Raw genomic sequence first — 23,346 nt, 5'->3', positions numbered from 1 at the left:
AGTTTTTACGTCGCCTCGAGGTTGGTTTTTGATTTGCCACGTCGTTACCAGAACCCCACGTCGAGCGACGTCGTTTCGACGTCGGGAGTTTTTTACTGGGAGAGCCAAGTCGAAATTTCTTTCTTAACTTGTACTCAAAATTTATTTTGGCAAAAATAAGCCAAGTATGGGCTTTGTGCCTAAAACATTAATGTCATTGTATGAGGATATAGTGAATGTTACCTAATATTGGTTTTGCAGTATATTTTATTGCCTTAAAGGGACTGTACACCAGATTGGCACCAGATTTTCTGTAACGAATCTTAAGACAATTATCTAATAAAGTGTTTTACTCTTTGATATCATAATTGTAAAAAAATGCCAAAAATGTACAAAACAAATGTGTCGGAGACCAGGTTCGAACCGGTGTCGCCAAAATTGCACACCGGCGTTGTATCCACTGTGTTACGAAAGCTTACCCTTAATATTTGGAATATTTAAGCTTTATACCTAACCTGGTAATATCACGTGATAACATTGACTAGCCAATTACGCTTAAGGAGTGAATTCTACTGGGTAGACATACCTAGTAATAGTTTTTAATGGAAAAATACGAAAAAACTGCGAAAAATAAAATAATTGTAAACTATGTGATACTTCAGTTAGTAAGTTTCAATGCATTGTACACATCGATACCAAGTTTATGTCAGTTTTCGACAATTTTCTCTCTCTTTTTTTTCGCTATTTCATCATACGGAGTACAGCCCCTTTAATTCAATAAAATTTGTAGAAAAAAACAATGGTTCGTAAAATGTACTCGTCCAATTTGTCAAAGTCGGGACACTTTTTCGACTTTCATGACCTTACAAAACAAATCTTAGCGACAAAAGCGGTATCAAATGAATGCTTTCATTTTCCACAAGGTTGTTCGTGATTTTAACGATTTAAATCCCCCGTTTGCTTCACTTGCATGAAACGTGTTTAGTCTAGCTGCGCGGTCATTTATCCCCCAACAATCATATTACAAACATAAGGAACACTGTGTTTGGCTTTCGGCTCATTCCGTTCTCTCAAACGACATACACATGTACTAACAATAAGGCAACACCAAATTAGTGTTTTGTTCCTCGAAAAATATTCCAATACGCACAATTTACTCATCCGTTTAGAGTAAGCACAAATGTGGATTAACCAAATAACCAAGATAATTATAACATATTTTAAATGTTTTGATCATTCATAAGTATGATTTACATTCAGTTATAATTAATAACCCGAATGTGTGGTATGAGGGTATGTTCAGAACACTATTATGGTCATGATGCTGATCTATTTATAAATGAGTACATACATCAAAGTAGGCTTACCTACTCTTTGGTTCGCAATATTGTTGTTTTTGTCAGTAGTTGGTAAAAAGTTTTACTTTGAAACATAATTTCAGATCAAACAATGAAACGTGTGTAGTTGATAAGCTGTCGTCTACATAACTGACGTCTTCATGTACGACTCTAGTCACTAGTATAACGATTTAAATGAGATAATGGCATTTAAAATAGTAAAAAGCTTGGACACATGGTAGCTTGTGCTTTTATTACCATGGCAAGTATTTCACAGAAAAATGATAAGCATTTTTTTGAGAGATATTTTGAAAAAAATCTTTAAAGTTGAGCTTTCATTTCAGTGATAAAATAACATTTCACCTACGATCTTAAACAATGACAAAACAAGATTCATATTACATGCATGGAATAATATCAAATGAACAAAAATTTAGTCAAAACAAAACACATGTTTATTTCATATACAATATACATTATGCACATCCATCGAGACAGTGGAGATATCATGAACCATACAATTCAAACGTTATTTATATCATAAAATGTCTTACATTTCGAATCATACGGAGAATGAGTTATCGAATGTTTGATAATAATATTTCACAGAAAAGAGCAATCTTTGTTATTCATAAGTGTGTAAGTATTTAAATGAGTTATGTAGTAATGTTGTAAGCATTTCTTCCTATCATTGTAAAAAAGCCCATTCGAACAAATAATGGAATTCATCACCCACAGAATTACTGGAACAAAGGTGGCATAAACGAAGATTCCGTTCAATATTTAAATATTTACCATTTTTTATTGGTAAACTATGCTACTCAGTTCGAAAATTAACACAGAGACAAAGCCAAATCAAGATATTCCTCCAAACAATGTTCTTTTGTGTACAATCTATAAACAAAACACAACTTTAATTATAATCCAGTCTTGCAAAAATGGTAATACAGCCTAGGCTTAACATTTTCTAATACATAAAGACATATGACAAACCAAAATCGTTTACACAGGATTTAACTTACGAAAACCATGGACATTTTACCACATTATGGGTATGAAACTTATTAGCAGTATTGTACAATATCCTACAAAATTTATTATTTTTAGCAGTAACAGCGTTACTCCAATTGCACAAAATTCAAGCCTTAACATGTAATTGGTTTTATACACATGTCACCATAAATCATTCAATTTGGTGTATAAATTTTAAGCATAAATTTACACTAGTTCAAATGAAACTGCTCAATAATTTTGATATTTTTGAAACCCCATTCTTTAGATCCATACAACAAAATAGGCGTTATCATAGAATCAAATAAATATACTAGTGAGTGAATAGTGATGGGTAAATTTAATTTTCGAACTACATATTAATTACTCGTATATTAATGCAAACATAGCAATTCTGGCTTGATGAACAATACATTTCTTTGTTTTCGAGAAATTCCGACCGTAACTAAACTGTACCCCAAAAGTATGAAAAGTCATCAACAATGTCCAGTTTGGTATTTTCATAATAATTTTCATATTTGTTTTTGCTATCTTCCGTATCATCAGCATACAACAATATATAATACCAAACCAATAAACCTCAATGCCTTCAAAGCTTCAATGATTAAAGGTTGCTCATGGCAAAGTGGGTAATAGCCTTCAAACTTTTCCAACATATATGTTGTAAGACCGTTCAAAAACAAAGAAAAAAGTGTAACAAATGTTCACCTTGTCTTTCCCCCGCATGGCTAGCAAAGAGGTTCGACAAAACATCACCCACTTTAACACAAGATTACGCGGCAGAATACACAATCATTATGAATAATTTTAGGACAGTTACCTTTCAAGTATTGTTCAACAACGTATGCCAAAAGAGCCAATCTATTAATAATGTCTGAAATAGCTTTCTTGTAATCAATAAAAGACACAGACTAGCTAATTCATGTTAAGTAAATAAAAAGTTAAAACCCTATTTTTAACATTAATGAGAATATGTGGTCATCTTTAGTGCATGTATATCCTTTACGAAAACCAGCTTATTCGTCACAAAGCATAGTTCTAGAAAACGGTTAAGTCTACTGTTTAAGACAGAAGTAAACAATTTACCGAAGCAGCTCAAAATGGTAATGCCAACAAAGTTAAATGGATCATTTATATTGCCTTCATTTTTTTTAAATAGGTTAAATAATACCTTTACTCTATGCTTCATATAATATTTAGAGGGAATCATTGTTTTTATTAAACATGTTTTTTTCGGATGCCACCATGTTGCTTGAATTTATTGACACTAATGCTAAACCGGTTGATATAGGTTGATATAGTTAAGTTTTTACTTACTTAAGGACTAAAATTCGACGACATGTTGCATTTTATTGGGGTATAGCATTTTTGGACACTTTATGTGTGTATGTTTTTTTGTTGTTGTTTTTTACAACATATGAGTTTCACTTGAATTGGTTTAATATGTTAAAATATGTCACTTTTGGTGATTTCCACATATCTGCGATATGCCACATGTTTAATTGTAAAGCGCCCTTGAACGTATTTTTTTTATGAAAAGGGCGCTCAACAAATCTGGTCTAATAATAATAATGTTCAGAATGGGTGGAGTTCGAAGGACTCAAGGAAGCGACATGTCGAATTTAATACTTATATTTACATTTATTTAAATCTACATTTCTGCTAAAATTAAAAGATTATTCAAGAGCTTTTGCTCTTTTTTCTTTCTCTCATTGATTTCAACGGTGGGTAAATTAGAATAGCTATCGTAACCTAATTTTATACAACAATGAATGCACGGATAAAATAGTTCCTTATTTATATGTTTAATTTCTATCTTTTCAAGGTAAGAATACTACAAATACGTTATAACTGTATTACAAGTAGAAAAAAATATAACTTGAGCTATGAAAAATTAACAATAACAAGAAAACAGTAAAAATATCGCCATCTACAAAGTTCTCATTATATCTCGCGATAATACGTTTGTTAGGTCACGAGTTTTCAAATTGGAGAGAAATTCCAGTCAATTTACTTGTTGGGCGTTATGTTGAAGGATCAGTTGGTGTATGAATCATGCTGGAATACGGTGTTGGACAAATCAGCAAGTGCATTGTCATTTCTTTGGAAGTTAACATTCAATTCGGATAAAACGACAGTGGCGGTGGGTGGGGTAATGTGAACTTTCGCGGAAGGAAAGCCAGAGGACGCGATAAGACCTAGTGTAGAACTGAGATCTTTCTTCTGGACGTTGCTGGGGGCACTAAAAGATGTTATTGTTTCATATCTCGATTTCATGTTTTGTCAGATGCTTTATTTTTACCAAATGTCAATTCCAAATTCCGAAATAAAACGTCATCATTGTCATTTAATATTGTTTTCAACTGTTCCATCCATCATGAAATCATCTACATTAAAATCAATCAAATTATCGTTGCTTATTTTGTTTTAACTGTTTACTGCAAATTACAGTTTTGCATGTCGCCAATAATTTTACTACGATTTCATTGAAAAAATAGTTCCGTAGTAAATATGCCCCGCCCATTAGTATTATTGCGCCCAATGACAGGAAAGAAGTATCGAACAAACGCACGCGATTTCGATGGGAAATGCTATTGCACTATATACAGAAATACTGTGAAATTGAAAAACAACAACCATCGTTAAGGAATGAAGTGTTAATGTAAATATATAACATAACATAACATTTATTCAGCATTAAACGTTTGTAAACACATTCATAGCCAACATATGTTATGTTATGTAAATATATGTACATATTTTACAACGACTGTGAAACAAATTATTACAGCATGATATTTATCACTAACTTACGCGGAAGTGTGGTCTTGTGTGGTTGGGGAAACCCCGGAGGAAATCCACATGTACGGCTTCGTGATCACAAACGGAACTCACATGCGCACAAGCCGGGAATCGAACCCATGTCACCTAGGTGAGAAGCGAGTGTGCTAACCACTTGATATACAAGTATACATATCCTCCCACCGGTTACTTCCAATTACAAAACACTTTCAAACTGCGTAAAAAATTGAATTGAATATATTAAAGCTTGGAAAAAAAAGCTTATAACCATCTAAAATTATAGTTCGCGGTGAAGATAGGTGTGGTTGCATAAAACAGTATTTTTGCATTTCAAAAAAATAGGTGCGATAAAACCGCGAAACGAAGCATCAATTTCGGGTGGCGAGAGAGTCGCAATAAGTGCAGAACCATGAGTATCCGGATGAAATATTCGGTGTTGATTACAAATCGACATGAACAGCACTAAGCTGTCATCTGCTTAGTAGTGGGCGGCACAAATGGTTTGTTTTAATGTGGGCGTCATTGGATTTTAAAGGTAATTTACTTTTTATATATCAAACGTTTTTTATTGACATTATTTCAAAAACTAATTATTTCAATTTAAACTAGGAGACAAGTGCTGCTTGTCGCTAGATTTTGCATTTGTACGTGTAACTAAAAGTGAACCAAGATAACCATATTTGATAAATGCTGACATTGATTTCTTCGCCTTTTGGTTAAAAAATAAGATTTATATATATGGTCACGTTGAAACTAAGTTAATATCCTACCGATTAAATTTCGATTTCTTTTCTTATAAACATATTACAAGTGTGACAAAGATTAGATAATGATTGTGATCTGTGGGATCTTGATACAGCCAGGCGCCGACTTTCTTGTTTAGAGGACCAAAAATAAATGATAGCTTTCGAAGTGTTGAGCGCGAAATGCCTCTAGACCATGGCGGACAATCATTGGAGCTAAAACATTTTGGTATGTGTCCCATGGTACCTTCCGTTGTAATGCCAATGAGATGAAAATGGGGGTAAATGGTGAGAATGATCTCTTAGTCAAAATAAATTGTCTGTCTGTCTGTCTTATTTTTCCATTTGAAAGGTTTGTACAAGTAAAATAAAAATGAAATATAAAAGCATCCGGGAATGATTGATCGACAAAGAATTAACTATTTTGTTAAATGTCAAAGTTCTGAACTAAAATCTAAAACTAGAAACTTTTACTTAAGTAGGTTAAAATCTATAATGTGTCCTATAGAACTTAATGTGTGCTCAACATGATTGATTTGTTTTCCTTTATTTTGGTCCAACATTTTCATCTGAATCCGTCCTGTCCTGAACAATTTCAAAACATTTTTGTTTCGATTTGTAAAATATAGTTGTTTTTGCTCTATTTTTAAAGTGTACCATTAAAGGTCTCGGGCCGTATTCATAAGATAGCTTAAGTCAATTCCTAACTCAAGTTGGTTGCTTTAAGTTTTCACAGTCAAATTAAAAGAAATTCATCAAGTGTTTTGAACATTAAAGTATGTTCTTTTAATAAGGTCAATGAAAATAGTGTATTTTGGTAATTCTGAAGTTTTTATTTCATGTGATTCAAGAGATAACAAAATTAGGAAAGTGACTTAAGTTATGAATTTAAACAAAAAATTAACAATAATAATGATAATAATGGGAAAGGAAGATATGAAGATCTAAGATCTTTTTTCTTAATCTTTTTATTAGGCAATACACTTTTCTGTTACCAAAAACTAAAAATAATACGCTTAAGTACATCTTTACACTTAAAATTAGCATCAATAGCAAGTTCAAAGTTAAATACACTTCATTTGTAACTTTTTAAATAACTTAAATCGCAATAAACAGCTTTTAGATCGGGGCCAAAATATCAGGTAGGACGGGACACCGGAAACGAACATTATTTTTTAAACGCCAAAACGTAAATATCTCATGATCTTAAAGTTGCATAACCCGCAAGAAGCAATTAAGGGGTATTCGTATTCGAACAGAGCTAGGATATCGTGCCCCGATCAGCTTGTATGTCATTCTGTTTCTTCAACAGCGGTTATCTAAATATGATTGCAAATTGAGGTCACATTTAACTCCAAGTCACTTTTAGCATTTGGATTCACTGTAAGGTCTAACACAATTATGAAGCCGATTAAAGGATATGCACTCGTAATACCTCGGCCACCCGCCATCGACAACAACCTAAGATGTATGTGGACGAATGTTAGAAATCTTTACGTTTGAATACACTGCAAGTAAATCGCGTAGCAATTTTAATTTAGTAGTTAAACATAATGACTTTTCTTTCGGGAATCTTGATTATTTATGCAATGATACTCTTCACTGGCTATCAGTTAAAACTTAATTTACACAAAACAAACGTTACAACGCTTCACTTTATTTATGCTATTATTCAAAAATGTATGCACTAATTCTAATGATGAGCTGGCATATTCGATGGAAACTGGGCTCGTTCCGAATGGGTTCACGGGGTTTCCGCCATTCGGAATTCGTCGGCCATATTCTATCGAATAAAAAATCGGATGTATATAGATGTTATACAATGACAGAAATAACTACGCTGCAAGTAGATCGCGTAGTAATTTCAATTTAGCACTTAAACTTAATGACTTTACTCTTGGGAAACTTAATTATGTTTGCTATAATACACTTAGGTGCAATCTATTTTAACTCAGATATTCAAATATACGTTAAAACACTTCACTTAATTCATAATTGTATTTAAAATTTTACGAACTACTTCTACTGATGTACATCCGAGGTTGTTCTAGAAGAAGGCCGAGGAGTTCCAAATTGGTTTCCGCGCGAACGACCACTCAGTATACAGTAGGGTTCTGATATAGCAAGAGTGTTCTACAGCCTTCCTGTATCATTTCCATCAGTTTGCTAAATGTGCAACATACGGCCAATGGATTCCGAGTTACCTAACAAGAGTGATCATTGCATGAACCTTGAAAACAACAACCTGAACTACGAGTAGATGGTGAGTGCCATTAGTTTACCTTAAAAGCTGCACTCTCACAGATTGAACGTTTTGACAACTTTTTCTTTTTTTTGTCTTGGAACGAGCAAATTGTTGCGTAAATATCTGAACACCAGTGATAAAAGACTGATGTCAAAAGATCAGATAAGCCATAAAACATTAAATTTGGAATGGAAATATGAAAATCTGCGATTGGACGGTCGCACATCTTCATGTGTGATCAATGAGTATTAAAAATTGGTTAATTTCGTATTACATTACAACAGTTATTTATGGCTTTCTCCTATAATATTTCATTTTAAGTTACAGTGATTTGTCTTGTACAAACTAGAAATATGTTTAGAAAGGGATTATAAGATTAATACAATTTTAGATGTTGATGTTCTTAACTCTAGTATTGTAGAGCACGTTCCAATGTCTGGGAGTGTGTCCCCTTTTCCTGTATTAAAAGGGCCATAATAGAAATATTGCAATTTTAATCCCAAATGTATTGATTTTTAATCAGGCTTTGTCGGTGTATAATCACAAACAATCAAACATGCCGAAGTAGGTAATTACTGTCGAGCGCAGCCCTTTATCTGAATGGCGATATGTAAATATTTGTAACACTATTTGATTTACTAAACAAACTGATAAGAGGCCTTCTACGTGCTTTCGCAATTATACAAGGACATATTATAGTCAACACAAGTTTGAAATACACGGATATATAAAATGTGAAATGAAGGTAAATTTTATTTTATATTTTGATATTTATCATTTAAACTTATAAATTCATATGTTTGTCTCTAAACGGAATTAAAAGACCTTCTATATATTACTTTAACCACTTTATATTATACAACGATTGAGGAAGCTATGATAGCTTATGCTATGTCACTCCCGTTGGCACGATGTTGCGCGAGAGTGTGGTCTTGTGGTATATGTCTATATATTACCGTATACTTAGTTGCCTTTGATATTGAAGCATCGTTTATTGTAAAATAACTACCAACAACAGCAATAATCGTAGCAGCACAAACAACCTCATATAGTGTGTGGATATATATACATTGGCACCAGGCGTTAAAGAATAGTATATGCTGCCCATGTAGTTTTTTTTTAATTTTATGAGAGAACTTGCATGAAAAGACCAATAATATTAAACTTTATTGATATTATTGTTTATGTAAATGTTGAAATATATAATATAACATTTGAAGAATGGTACCATCGTAAATTGAAACTGACGCACGAAGTTGCCCACTCCTGATGTACGTGGTCTCTACGCCTTAAATACCACCTTTATTAAAACGGTGCATCATCATCATCATCATCATCATCATCATCATCATCATCATCATCATCATCATCATCATCATCATCATCATCATCATCATCATCATCATCACTACCACCACGTCCATCATCACTAAAGTCATAGTGTAGCTACAAAGGCAGCAGTTGAAGTCCTACCAACACGAACTCGTACTTCTACATTGTCGTGCCATATACGGAGAAGTCGTCCCGAATTTGGAGTATATAGTACACAGTCGTCGATATTTTGAAACAAGTTTAGGAAGTATGTCCAAAAGACAAGCTAGTTTTATGAATCCAACCCGCAGTGAAAACTGTTGCCCTTGTCGCTCTCGACAACCTATTATAATTAAATTAAATCATAATTTCAAAATCGAAGACTGTAAAATAACAGGAGATACAAACAAAGGACTATGCGTGATTTAGCGTACTTTTAATTTCGAATAGACATCTTCATTCTTTACCAGTTCAACCGACAAAGAAGAGCACCAAGTGAGAGGGTGGGTACGGTTATATTACGACGCCACTGACCTTTCGATGGGCGTCGACCCCAGTGCGAGTGGCTTGTTAGGTTGTGAGGAATAATGTACATACAGGGTGATTCCCTAATGGGACATTCTCGGGCCCTGTAATGTGCACCGGAGTTTAGAGATTACTTTGTTAATTAAGGGGTGATGCGAGTGGTAGAGCCTGCGACCCCTGGGTTGACAGGCAGGTGTTCTGCCACTAGACCGATAATCTGCTTCTAGCGAGGGCGCCACTGGTTCCATATTTCATAAAAGTATGTATGGGATTGAATTAGCGATCTTCCGCCATAGAAGCTGACGGTCTAACACTGAGTTAGCAGGACAGTAACAACAACAACAGCTGCAACAGTATCCGTACAACAATAAGTAATACCTTAGCAGTAGCAACAGCAGTAGCAGTAGCAGCAGTAGCAGTAGCAGTTTTAATAGACGACGACTAAACTAAACTATACGTATAGATATAAATTATATAATCGACATTTAAATTGAAATAGATAAGCATAAATGCGCTGGTGAGGTATTTTAAATATACAGTATATTATTCTTTTTTTCCAGCTCGATGACTTTTGACGGAAGATGCATGCATTTTTCATCTTTCTGTTGATTGGCTGTCTATATGATGTAACGGCACCAGCACCAGCGCCCTCTGGAGTTCATATTCTGGACGGACTGTGTCTCCCTAAGCGCACAGACCGTTTGCTCTACCGGAACAGGAACGACACCCATATTTACATCGCGTTTGACATTCTGAAAAAGGGCGTTGTCGACGTTTACTCATGGAAGGTTTTGAAATGTAAGTTCTGAGACAACGTGCAGGATATTGTAGTGTACAGCGTAGTGATGGTTCTTACCACGGTTAAAAAGTACTAGCGTCATTTATAAATAATCAACGTGTTTTTGCTAGCTTAACCATAACTGTCCGTATATTCCCGTGGTATACCGGTTTCTATGTTGTGTATAATATTGGCCATTTTTATTTTATTTGAATTAGTAATTTCCGTGCTTTCAAGTTTCTAGAATGTAATACTTACTTATGTATTTAGATGCAAACTATAATAAAACAAGCGTTATAATGCATCCTTTCTTTTTACAGCGACTAAAGGGACGTTTATTTCCCCGGAAGTAATTGAGGAGACGGAGCTGGCGATCGACTTTCGGAAGCGCGTCAACAGGGACCACATAGTTGGCGCCTGTGGGAAACGTAAACACTAAACATCTCTTATTGTCATCGCCATGTTTGACACCATACAAATAATCTAGCCATTTAAAGCTAATAAAATGTTATAAACTAACCTTAATCACTATTAATTCACTTGGAAATTTAAATTGGATCTTGGTTGTTATATATTTTGGAAAATGTTTCAAAAACTAAAATTATACGGACTTTTATGAATGGACCGGTAAAGTAACCATGCAATCCTCACTGTTATTCTCTCACATTGTAACTCCAACATTAACCCGACATTGTGAAATATTTCCGCCAGTGTAAATGCTTGCATCCTGTACAGTTTTGTTTTAATATGACTAGTTCGCCGACGATACTGTCGCCACCGACGACAAATGGCGACACCAGCGCAATAAGAAACCATAACTGTGTCTTTAATGTTTTCTCCTTCTCCCTTCAGGTCACCAGAAGACGTTCAAGCACCGGATGGTGCGGAAGATGGAGCACTGTAAGGAGATCCATAAGCGGAAAGGGAAGTACTGCAAGGTGAAGTCTGTTTCCGGTGTATACGTAAGGATGAAAATACGTAACGTTAAGTTCGACGTGAAAGAAGAGGACTGTAGTAACAATTTCTCCTAAGGCAATGTCGGTGTGTGCGCCGTAACCTGGACATGTCGTTTTCAACAAGAGTGCATTGTTTTTTGTTCTATATATTTGTTAGATGTAATTCGTGTAGTTACGCAATAAATTGTACAGGTCACTAATTTTCTTTGTGTTATGCTGTATTTAAATATCTATAACTCTATTAAGGTCTGGTACGTTCACGGGGGCTCTATTCATGTGGATTCATAATTGTGTAAATGGGTATCGGGGGAATTCCCTCTCGGAAAATGTTGAAAACAATGGTGCATTCTGGGCGTTCTGAGGTGCTTTAGTAAGTAAAGAAAACTGGACAGCTTTAGGATATCATTTAGTCAAGCACACATACTGCAACTTTGCCTGATTGATTTATTTATTGTCAGAATCAAGTGGATTCAGCCGCGTACACGCGTATAGGCAGCTACGCGTCTGCGTTCGCCGCAAATCCGCAATGACTATGAGTGTCACGTCTGTTATGCGCTTAGCGCCGTGATCATACACGAGCATTTTACAATTACGTATTAAAGAATTATTATTAATTGACTGATTTTGAGTCTAGTTTAATCATGCCGTTACCCATCTGCATGCGTTCCGTCACCCGGTATCCGCAGACGTAAACAAACAGGGTAAAACTCGTTGGGTCTAATCAAATGTCCTGACATCCGCACAGACGAGTACATGATTTCAGCTACGTTTCTGCGGATGCAGACCCAATGAGGATAAGGTATGTCTTGACAAAACACACAGAACATTGGCACACGATTCTTATGTACGAATAAATAAACACCGGGCAGACAGACAATTTGAAGTTACAGAGCACAGCATACGAACAATCCAACTCATAAACCGTCGTTAATTCAATTTGATTTTTTAAAGATGGAAATTGAACCTATTTAAACAAATTCATTACACATACATGTATATCAATGGTTCCCCTGGATGTAAAAAGAATGTGCAACTATCGAAGGAAACTTGCATTTTAACTGCTCTTAAAACACATGCACTATGTTAGGGGCAATAATTCAATCATGACACGAAAGAATGAAGGTAATATGTTGCTTCCCTTGTATCTTGAGAAAACCTTACAAAGGCGACATCTTCGGAACACCACTGGCCCCAATATCACGAAAATACTTAAGTCAAATCTCAAACTCAATCTCAACTCATTTTACCATATAATACAAAATTTATTGGAAACAAAATTAGTACAAAAACGACGTTTGCGATTGGTCAATGGACGTTTTGTTGCGAAAGAGGTAAGTGACGTCGTTGAAACAAGTGACGTCATTGACAACGCCGCTGTTCAGACAGCCGCAATAATGCTACGTTCAATTGTCTTGGTGAACATATTTTCAGCCTTGTCGTTGGACTATCCAAGAGAAAATTTGCAAATAATGCCTGTAAATAAGAAATATACATTGTATATTCTACAGTTCGCGGTTCATCCGTGTAAGAACATATTGTGTCTGTTGGCATTTTAAACGGCTGCGTAGTGACGACGCTATTTAGGTGGGGGGGGACGAAAATGCCACGTAACAAAGGCGATAATGTATCTTCTACTATTTTTTTCATTTTTTTTAATTGGTAGGTGACTGACGGTACGATCAAACGCATATTGACAGTTGTTGTGTGATGCCTTCATTTCAGTTCAAACAGGCATTTATTCATTATGAAATTTGAATTCAATTTTGCCGATCTGAAACTAAATGTTCCGTGATCAAGAAATGTGAAAGTTTTGAGAAAAACGAGTTTGAAATCTTGGAAATGCAAAGATAAGGGTTTGGGTTCCGTTATATTCCGATCAGGACACAGCACGTTTACAATTTCCTAAACACTGGTGATAGTGGTGTCCTAATTAAAAAGGGTTATTCATACATGTATTATCAGGTTATTGTTACAGCGGATGAAGTCTCATTTTATAGTCTAGTCAAAGCGTCTCAAAATTTGCCAACCAGCTGAATACAAATGTATCCGTCGATACCACAGGCATCTGAATCATTGTTTGTCACTAAAATATTGTTTAAAACCATTTTGGGTACATACAATGAGATAAACAACACATCTGAAGATATTTAGTGTCTTTGATATACAAAAAAGAAACTTAATATCTTCAGATGTGTTGTTTATCTCATTGTATGTACCCAAAATGGTTTTAAACAATATTTTAGTGACAAACAATGATTCAGATGCCTGTGGTCGATACGGCAGAATGGCGGCCATATTTCGAATTGCAAGGTCCTGGATCATCATTTTCTCCTTTTAGCTCAAGTTTTATGCACATGCTATGTGTTATAAATAAAAACAACAACATCAACACTATATTTTAAAGTATAACCTTTCTAGTCATCCTTGTACAAAGACCAGTTATTTGTAAAATTGATTGTTTCAGCGTTGTTGTTTAAACATAGTCGTGTAAAATAACACCAAAATGATTTGTTAAATATATTTCTTGTCAGTGAAAGCATTTTTATTATTATCGAAGCTGGTTATTGAGTCTTTGTGCAATTACGGTTTGCACTTCCGGCCCTCCTCCCCTCTCCTCTTTGACCGAAAGCCCACACCTCGCTTGGCAGTGTCCGCGTTCCAAGCCATAACCGCCGGCTGCTCGCGACGACCGATACCGGAAACCTCTGTTCCCGTCTTCTGACCATCCTGTGTTACCATTTTCCGAACCTTTTGGTCAGCAGTATGAGAACTTTCTATTTTTGCGAGAACTGACTTTTTCTTTTGAATAGTAACTTGTGGGGTCATTGTGCAGGCCTGCTCGTTCTCCAGCAGCTGTTCAATATCGTCAACCGTCGGTACCTCCTCTTCCAGCAGTCTTTTCAGCGCTGTGAAACTAAACCTCGTCTCCTCTGACTCTTCTTGTTTGTTAAAAATGTTGTTATCGAAATCCTGTATTTTATCGACCGGGTGTAAAACTGGAGCCAACTTTGTACCATGTTGCTTACTCGGTTCATCGATTCTGCTCTTTCTTTTCTTTGTTTTCCTCTTACGCTTATTCTGTAAGAGCTCCTGTCGCTTCCTGTCCAGCTCAACTTCTCTTAGAAGTTCAGCGCGTTTGAACTCATCTTCACTGATTCTTTTATCAAACCGTTTCTCCCTGTTTTCGTCTGGCCTTGTTTGTTCTGGGTCACCATGGATACTATATTCTTGACCATCATATACTCTGACGTCATCCGTGTATTCTTGGCGTACACGTTCAGCTGCGAAACTACGGTCGTCGGCGAAAAACGGTAGAATCCTACTCGAACGTCCGTAATGCTCGTCAAGACACTGTGTGTACGCCGACGCCATGCATTTCCGGCGGACTTTCTCGCCGAGCACGTTGTGGTCACTGTAATTTGAGGGCGAGTTGGTTTCCCGAAGTGCAGCAGCGGACGTGAGGGATGCTTGGCGGCAGTCCTTTGCAACCCTCTCCCCGAGTTGGCGCTTGGTAGACTCTGTGTCCAGGTAGCTCTGGATGTGCCGTGGAGCCGTCGACGTTCGGTAAACTGGTGACATGGCAGACTTTAGGTCTGAAAAGTTAAATAGACGCACTAAAATTTCCTCTAACGTTTAAGTCGATTTTGACGACAACTGCAATTAAGCTAAAATGAATCACTTGATCTTGGCGAAGGCGCACATGTAAAGTGGCAGACAATTTATCATCGATCTTTGAATTACTAAAACTCCATATGTGTAAAACGGTCACTTTCATCAACTAAAGCCACAACAAATTGATCAGGTATTGATCTGATTAACCGCAACTCTTTTTTCCAAAATGAAAAAAGTAATAGAATTCAGCCGAGACTGACTATTCTTTTCGTAATATTTCTTGAAAAGTTTACAAATTCAATGTTAAATATATGCTTTCATTTTTTTTTATCAAAATTGTGAATGCCTGCTAATGAAAAACATAATATAAGCTTTGTTTTCAAGATGTAAATCATCAAACGAACCGGCAAATTTGATCAACCTCGGCGGAATCGGAAGTCGATAACTTGAGAATATCAACAATAACGAATCGGAAAAAAAGAAAAACGCATTTCCTTGGATGGAACGTATTTGTCAAACTGTCTGAATTGTGTGTTTCATACATGCATATGGTACACACTGTCTTGAAACTTAACCTAAAACCAGGTTAATAAAACCATAGTTATGGTAAAGCAGTGAATGTCGTGGTTCTGTCATTCATTTCCAACATGTCGAGTTCTCGGATGATTATTTTGCAGTACGACTTATCATGAATAACTGGCCACAATTTCTCGAAACATCTTAAGCCTAATCGGCTTAAGTTTCTTATTTCAATTAGAAAAAATACATACTTAAATTGATTTTTTATAAATGAGAAATGGTTTATTGTGATAATCGTAACGATAATTCCTTTCTTAAATATTAAAACATTTGATTGAGTATATAAAACGCAAAATATTGAAAGACAAAAAATAGTGGTTTAAGCTTAATCCTGTTATAAGAGACTTAAGAAGTTTCGAGAAATTGGGGCTGGAGATTATCACGATTCCTTTTTATTTCAAAAGGAAAACCTAGACAAGAAATTCTAGACATGTAATCTAAAAGCAGAAAATGTGATTGTGCTAAGCAGTTTCTTCATATCGTCAGCTATGTGATTGTGCTTAGCAGTTTCATCATATCGTCAGCTATGTGATTGTGCTAAGCAGTTTCATCATATCGTCAGCTATGTGATTGTGCTAAGCAGTTTCATCATATCGTCAGCTATGTGATTGTGCTAAGCAGTTTCATCATATCGTCAGCTATGTGATTGTGCTTAGCAGTTTCGTCATATCGTCAGCTATGTGATTGTGCTAAGCAGTTTCGTCATATCGTCAGCTTTGTGATTGTGCTAAGCAGTTTCGTCATATCGTCAGCTTTGTGATTGTGCTAAGCAGTTTAGTCATATCGTCAGCTTTGTGATTGTGCTAAGCAGTTTCGTCATATCGTCAGCTTTGTGATTGTGCTAAGCACATCATATCGTCAGCTATGTGATTGTGCTAAGCAGTTTCATCATATCGTCAGCTATGTGATTGTGCTAAGCAGTTTCATCATATCGTCAGCTATGTGATTGTGCTAAGCAGTTTCATCATATCGTCAGCTATGTGATTGCGCTAAGCAGTTTCATCATATCGTCAGCTATGTGATTGCGCTTAGCAGTTTCATCATATCGTCAGCTATGTGATTGCGCTAAGCAGTTTCATCATATCATCAGCTTTTTGGGACATCAAGAAAACAAGTAATTAGATTGGCAAAATTACCAATCATGGGCAGTAAACAGATTGTACTTGAGAATTTGAAGTGAAGAAAGGACATGAACATTTGATGATTCAAACTCTGGAAACAATAATAGGAATGAATATTGGCTGTCCAGAGAATCTGCCCAGTGATTGATCGTTGACCTTTGCCGGACTCTAGTACTGACTCCTGAGGTAAATTCCCGTGTAATCAACATCAGCTTTCGACAACTCAATTTACAAGTGACATGTCAGAGAAGTAGATTTTCCAGTATTGTGACAATGTTCAGACTTGATGTCCTCGTGTCCTGGGTTTTTCGCATTGACTGCTGGTGCACAAACATCTATTTTTCCTAAATGTCAACTTCTCAGTGTGTAACAATGCATAATACATGATGTCGTGACATTCTGTATTCAACAATACAGTACAACTAGCGGACGGGTGTTCTTTTAATTTTAAACGCACCGTTCGTGAAAAATAACTGCTGATAAAAAAAAACTGCATACGTCAGAGTAAAATGTGTTTTGCTTCAAATATGAGAGGGTTAATAATATATACAACTTTTCGCTCGCCTCAGAGTGCGGCTTATATGGGGTTTTTTTTTATCAAAAGCGCCGTTCGCCGCTTCGCTGTATCTTTGAAATGGAAACAAAGCTGTTCGCTCGCTCGCCGTATTATTTTCTTGAAAATCCGTAGAACAGAAAATTGATTCGGTGTTAATGATAATTATATACGTTATCCTGTTTTGCAATTCGCTTAATTGAAAATGAATACCACTTATATTTCTACAAGGACAATGCCAGTTGAGTTCCAGGCCATGGAGATGTGAAAGATCATCCATTATAGATAATATGGATATTTATTTTCAGGCATTGTAAGGATGCCACGATACTATATCATACATTTTTGTTACAATGCAATAACATCTTATTTTGTTCGGCCATTATTTATTAATGTTGGTCGTGGCATTAGTGGTGTGATAGGCGACCAGATTTCTACGGTAAACTAAACAATTAAGATATCAAGCAAAACAGATGACAATTGCAAATTTGCAATTGCATTTATCACATGGTAGCTAAAATTGCAGTGTTGGACACTTTTCATTCCTGTCATTTACGGAACATCCTTGCGTTTGTTTACATGAAAAGAGCATTGCCTTTGAAAACTTGAATGCGTTTAAGCTACTCATTTGAAAACGACTTTGCAAACAAAAACGGTATCACCCAGCAGGGCGTAGCTTACCTTCCCCATCGTCGGGGGCGTACTGCATGCTTGTTGGGGCGGGGTTCCGGATCACGCCCGTCAGGTCGCGGGCAGTAAAACATGACCTCTGGTCAAGCCCTGTGGTCACTGCTGGTGAGGCGCGGCCTGGTCTGAGGAGGGGTGAAAATACAGTTTAAAATGTGTAGTGGAGGCTGGATTCAGGACCACGCCCGTTAGGTCGCAAGTTCGGTCGTTGATAACGGGAAAACGCGGTCTAGCCTAGGGTGAGGGTTTAGCTTAAAGCTACAATATGTGGTGGGGCTGGGATTTGGATCACGACATGTGGCTGCGGGACCGCGCGGTGAGGCATGCTCTTTACTCCAGCCCGCGGTCATTGCCGGCAAGGGGCGATCTGGTCTGAGAGTGATGAAAAGTACATTGCCGTATAAAGTTGTGAAATATATGACATTGTGAAAATTAAAATCAGTCAGTTCATTATTAAACCTTTTCGAACTATTTCTGCAGTCATGTCTTGAAGTCGACCACGATATCATAAATTTTAACAGGATTGGAAATAACAGCATATTTCATAATGTTTGACCACTAATATATTTCATAATTAGCTTTTTTTTCACAATTTAAAAATGACAAGACTGCGAATAACAGGGAAGAATCCAGGAATTGACAGCCCTCGATCAGAACTGAAATGTATATGGATTAAAAATTTTTCTTAACAGTGCAAGTCCGATATGCTCGATAAATGTATTAAAACAATTTCCAATATTGACGTAAAAAGTAAACTTGGACGATATTCCAGTGCCACCTTCACCTCACCCTAGATCCGCTAGTGAATTAAAAGTCAAATCGTGCCTGCCACGTTCGGCATGTCTTAAACTCAGAAATTTAAGACATTATTTAACAGCTATACTTACCCGTCCATATTACGATAAAAGGTGCATCTTCAAAACAGCAACAACAAACACCATGAAATGATAAACATCTTGACAACCACGTCGTGACTGTGTAATTATGACGTGTTTTCACGTTCTGAAATGACATGACGTCCCTTACCCATCACGATGCACGTATACTTCCATTTCACCAAGAATCCAATAAGCGGCTTCATACCTACATGTAGCAGGGACTTCCGACAGTGTAATACTAATCTTTCCAACCTAGGGTTCATGAAACCCATGGACTGCAGGTTGATATTTCTCGCGCGCTTTTCCCATAAACAGTGAATGTAGGTTGATATTTCTCGCGCGCTTTTCCCATACACAGTGTATGCAGGTTGATATTTCTAGCGCACTTTTCCCATATGCAGTGAATGCAGGTCGATGTTTTTCGCGCACTTTTCCCATATACAGTGAATACAGGTTGATTTTTTTCGCACGCTTTTCTCATATACAGTGAATGCTGGTTGATATTTCTCGCGCGCTTTTCCCATATGCAGTGAATGCTGGTTGGTAATTCTCGCGCGCTTTTCCCATATACAGTGAATGCAGGTTGATATTTCTCTCGCACTTTTCCTTTAAACAGTGAATGCAGGTCGATGTTTCTCGCACACTTTTCCCATATACCAGTAAAACTGCGGTCGTTCGAACAAGCGGTCGTTCGAGAGCCGGTGTAACGTTGTAAACTGACCCCCATAGAATAAAAAACCCGGTCATTATTTTATATAGAATAGTGACTCCCCGGTCATAATATTATGACACCTCTACACGTAGTAAAATGACCCTCACATAGAATTGTGACCCCGTATAGAATAACGACCCCTAACCCAAACCATAACCTTAACACATCTAAGGTACACTCACAACATAATTATCCCTCCCGATAGGCAGCGGCGGAGAATGTGGTAATGGACACCGTCCGTGCGTGCGTACGTGCAACATTTTTTGTGACCGCAACTCTTCATTCATTATTGGACGGAATTGATTCAAACTTTCAGGTAATACTACTACCGATGCCTAGTTGTGCAGAAAGAATAAAATGGATTTGCTCCACCTGTTCGGGAGTTATGGCCCTTAAATTCGAACAACATCTTACTGGCATGGGCGTTACAGTTCATAAAACATGGGACCTCCCCACAACCGATTTACATATTGTATGCCTTATATTGATATAATTGTTTACTTTTTCTATTTAAAAACGCCTGAAAGGGACACCAATACCCCAAATCCAAAGAAGGATGTCTCTTCAACAATAGACTGAAATTTGAATAATTTCTAACGACGAGGAGCGTCACAGGTAATAAAACCACTGGGCTACCCAACACCCGTTTCGCCTATTTTTGGAGGTATATATGAGTGACATAAAGATGACATAAAGAAGGTTAAGGGTATTTGACATCACTTTCAGGGGCGGCATAAAACATTGTGCTTTTCCACGTATGAATTGCCTTTTTTACAATCTTGCACTCTAGAAAATGAAATAGTTTACCGTCAATAGCATTTTTCGTAATGAACCCGCGAGCCCATGCTATAACTAAATAAGTGCAACATGTAGGATGCAATAACAAAATGATGTTTCTTCTAAAACTTCGGACAAAATCACCGTTACTATATGTTCCTGAATGCTTACACTACATTGTACAAAGGGTAAATTAATAATTATATACATGTATGCGTAACATAATGCGATGCCACAAAGTTACGAGGCTGTTAAAGGTACTATCTCAACGAATCTTGGAAAAAATAAAACTTAAGCCTGTTGAAATACTTGAAGCATGATACAATGTACCTTTATAAGTAACAAAAAGATTTAGATCTGAAACATGTTCTGAACAAAAAGTTTATCAAATGCCATATCTGGCTGGAGAAGCAAAGAAACAAATCTTCTCTGTAAAATAGGCTATGTAAAGCCCAAAATCGATGACGAACCAGCATATAAAATACATTTCCAAATGTTTCTATTTTCGTAAACGCTTTATTTCTAAAGGATGATCTCAATTTCTATCAATAAAATATGACCAGAATCATTTCCGATGAATAATAAAAGAGGATAATACACTGTTTGTAAACAAAACCAAATTATCCTCCAGCCTAAATATCGGTTCTCTCTATTTCTACAGTAACCTTAAAACTACTTAGATATATCTTCTATTATTGTAAAACTTCTCTTTAAGTACAATAATGATAATTCAAACGAAAACCATTTTAAATTTCATTTTCAATAAAAGTACGCTTATTCCTTAGCGGAGCCTCTAGGTTATACTGCTGTTGTGTAACAAGAAATATAAGCAATAGAAACACAACAGTGACTTGAATTGATGTAGAGTATGTTAGTAATAGGTTAGGTGGGGTCAATATTTTATAGATAAAATCGGGGGGGGGGGTCATTATTTTATAAGGGGTGTCAGTATTTTATAGAAAAGGGTCATAATTCTATATAAAATACTGACCGGGGGTCATTATTCTATGGGGGTCAGTTTACAACATTACACCGGCGTTCTCTCGAGGTCGGAGCTTGGTCCCGAACTTGTTTCATTCTATTTTCATATAAAATATACCTACGCTGCATCGAAACCTAATTATGTCGAGGAGTCGAGCAATATACTCGGTCCGAAGTACACAAATCATGCACAAAACCTTATGGCTCCCTCGAGGTCATAATTTCACACTTTTTTTCTGAACGCGTGTTCCAAAATAAACAAAAAATTGCTAGGTATTAAAATTTTCGCAAATTGTAAAAATTGCAATGACAGTTAAAAGGCAATTTGTTAAGGTGTGACAAACCGTTTAACACTGTTAACGCATGACCGATATTAGTTGATATGGGCATTTAAGAAGATAATTATGAGAAGTTAATGACGAGAAGTTAATTGTGAGGAATGTAAATGAGTTATAAAAATATGAGTAAACACTACCATATCGATCCAACAGCGGAATCTCTGAAAAGAATTCCTTCTTGTCACTTTGCTTTGCAATATGGCAATTTTGTAAAAATAAAAATGTCAATTTATTGAAATTTCTTTTACATTTTATATTTAGTATACATATATTATACGACGGCCTTTGAACATATGAGCAATTCCCACAACACAACACATAATCGGTGTCTTAGTAAACAGACCACTTCAAACTTAAAATACACTGAAAGATATTTCATAACAGACTGGAGAATTGAAAATCGGGTCGATCGAAACATCGGTTCCCTCGAGGTTTAGGCTCGGTCCCCGGCGACCTCGAGCGTTCGCAGTTTTACTGTACAGTGAATGCAGGTTGATATTTCTCGCGCGCTTTACCCTTAAACAGTGAATGCTAACGCAATTCAGTTTTGTAGGGAAACGCCACCTTTGACATAATACTCATCGAAGTTTTGTCATAGAACGTTGCGTTTGTTGAAATAAATCAAGGACCAAATAGGAAACAAGAGCACCGTAGGTGAGTGCCAATAATTGTCCGTTTTTCAACCAGACTTAAAAAAACCTATCACTATTCATTCCGTGTACCATGTTTCATGTCAATATCTTTATCTATTTTAGAAAACATTGAATATTTGCACGAAAAAGACAAGGACTATCCGGATTTGGACCTTGGTCAACATTCAGGTCATGGTCCATAAAGGTTGGATTTAAAATATGAATGCCTGTTTACACAAGCAAATGCTGACACAGATAACGCATAGTCGAGTCAAGAGAACTGGCACATACATGGATGTTGTAGTTTTAGACAGTCTGTGCACTTCAAGAGCATTAATAGTTAACTAGAACTGCACTACATAGGGCACTAAGGTCAGAGAAGTAAGAGATTAAATGAAGACAAGGGGCTGACCAGATAAGGCTTTTTCAGTCTATGATTAATTCTATCTTCACAGTGAAATCAAGCATGATGTGTGTAGTTTAAGCAGAAGTTTTAATGTTAAATAATATGTAGAGAATGTAGTTGGTTAAATACGGAAACCACTGTGTTACCATGTGTGTAATGCAATGTGAAAGCGGGTGCCAACACTAGTCTATTTACCGGTCTTCTTAGTCGAAAAGGGACACAACTCAACAATGAAGTCAGTAATGGGCAACGCCACACGGTATGAATCTTGTCTCTCAAGAAACATCTGTACCAAGTTAAGTTTAAATATTTTGAATGGTGTTTGGAGTTATGGCCAATTTAGCTCGCCAAAGACATGGCTATAACAAAACCTCATATTGTTA

General features: G+C 36.4%; 2 protein-coding genes across 2 annotated transcripts in view; both read left to right on the top strand.

Moving 5' to 3' along the window:
• Window positions 1-8,741: 8,741 nt before the first annotated feature.
• Window positions 8,742-11,887, top strand: LOC128232926 (uncharacterized). Its single transcript, XM_052946728.1, has 4 exons — window positions 8,742-8,862; window positions 10,514-10,751; window positions 11,052-11,159; window positions 11,584-11,887. The coding sequence occupies exons 2-4, from the start codon at window positions 10,535-10,537 to the stop codon at window positions 11,760-11,762; spliced, it is 504 nt and encodes a 167-aa protein (XP_052802688.1). The 5' UTR covers window positions 8,742-8,862; window positions 10,514-10,534; the 3' UTR covers window positions 11,763-11,887.
• Window positions 11,888-23,013: 11,126 nt separating this feature from the next.
• LOC128231364 (zinc finger HIT domain-containing protein 3-like) overlaps window positions 23,014-23,346 on the top strand; it is a 36,386-nt gene continuing 36,053 nt past the window's right edge. The window contains exon 1 of the mRNA XM_052944087.1: window positions 23,014-23,222. Coding sequence (XP_052800047.1) covers window positions 23,194-23,222 — 29 coding nt within the window. The 5' untranslated portion in view covers window positions 23,014-23,193. The remainder of the gene's footprint in view (window positions 23,223-23,346) is intronic.

This window comes from Mya arenaria, chromosome 4 (genome assembly GCF_026914265.1).
Source record: "Mya arenaria isolate MELC-2E11 chromosome 4, ASM2691426v1".
NCBI classification, from domain to species: domain Eukaryota; kingdom Metazoa; phylum Mollusca; class Bivalvia; order Myida; family Myidae; genus Mya; species Mya arenaria.
This window is presented reverse-complemented; position numbering and strand designations above follow the sequence as displayed.

Bases quoted from the DNA above. Each gene is read 5' to 3' on its own strand.
- LOC128232926 (XM_052946728.1), top strand. From the start codon at position 10,535: ATGCATGCATTTTTCATCTTTCTGTTGATTGGCTGTCTATATGATGTA. The intron at 10,752-11,051 runs GTAAGTTCTGAG...TTCTTTTTACAG, and splicing joins CTCATGGAAGGTTTTGAAAT to CGACTAAAGGGACGTTTATT. The intron at 11,160-11,583 runs GTAAACACTAAA...TTCTCCCTTCAG, and splicing joins AGTTGGCGCCTGTGGGAAAC to GTCACCAGAAGACGTTCAAG.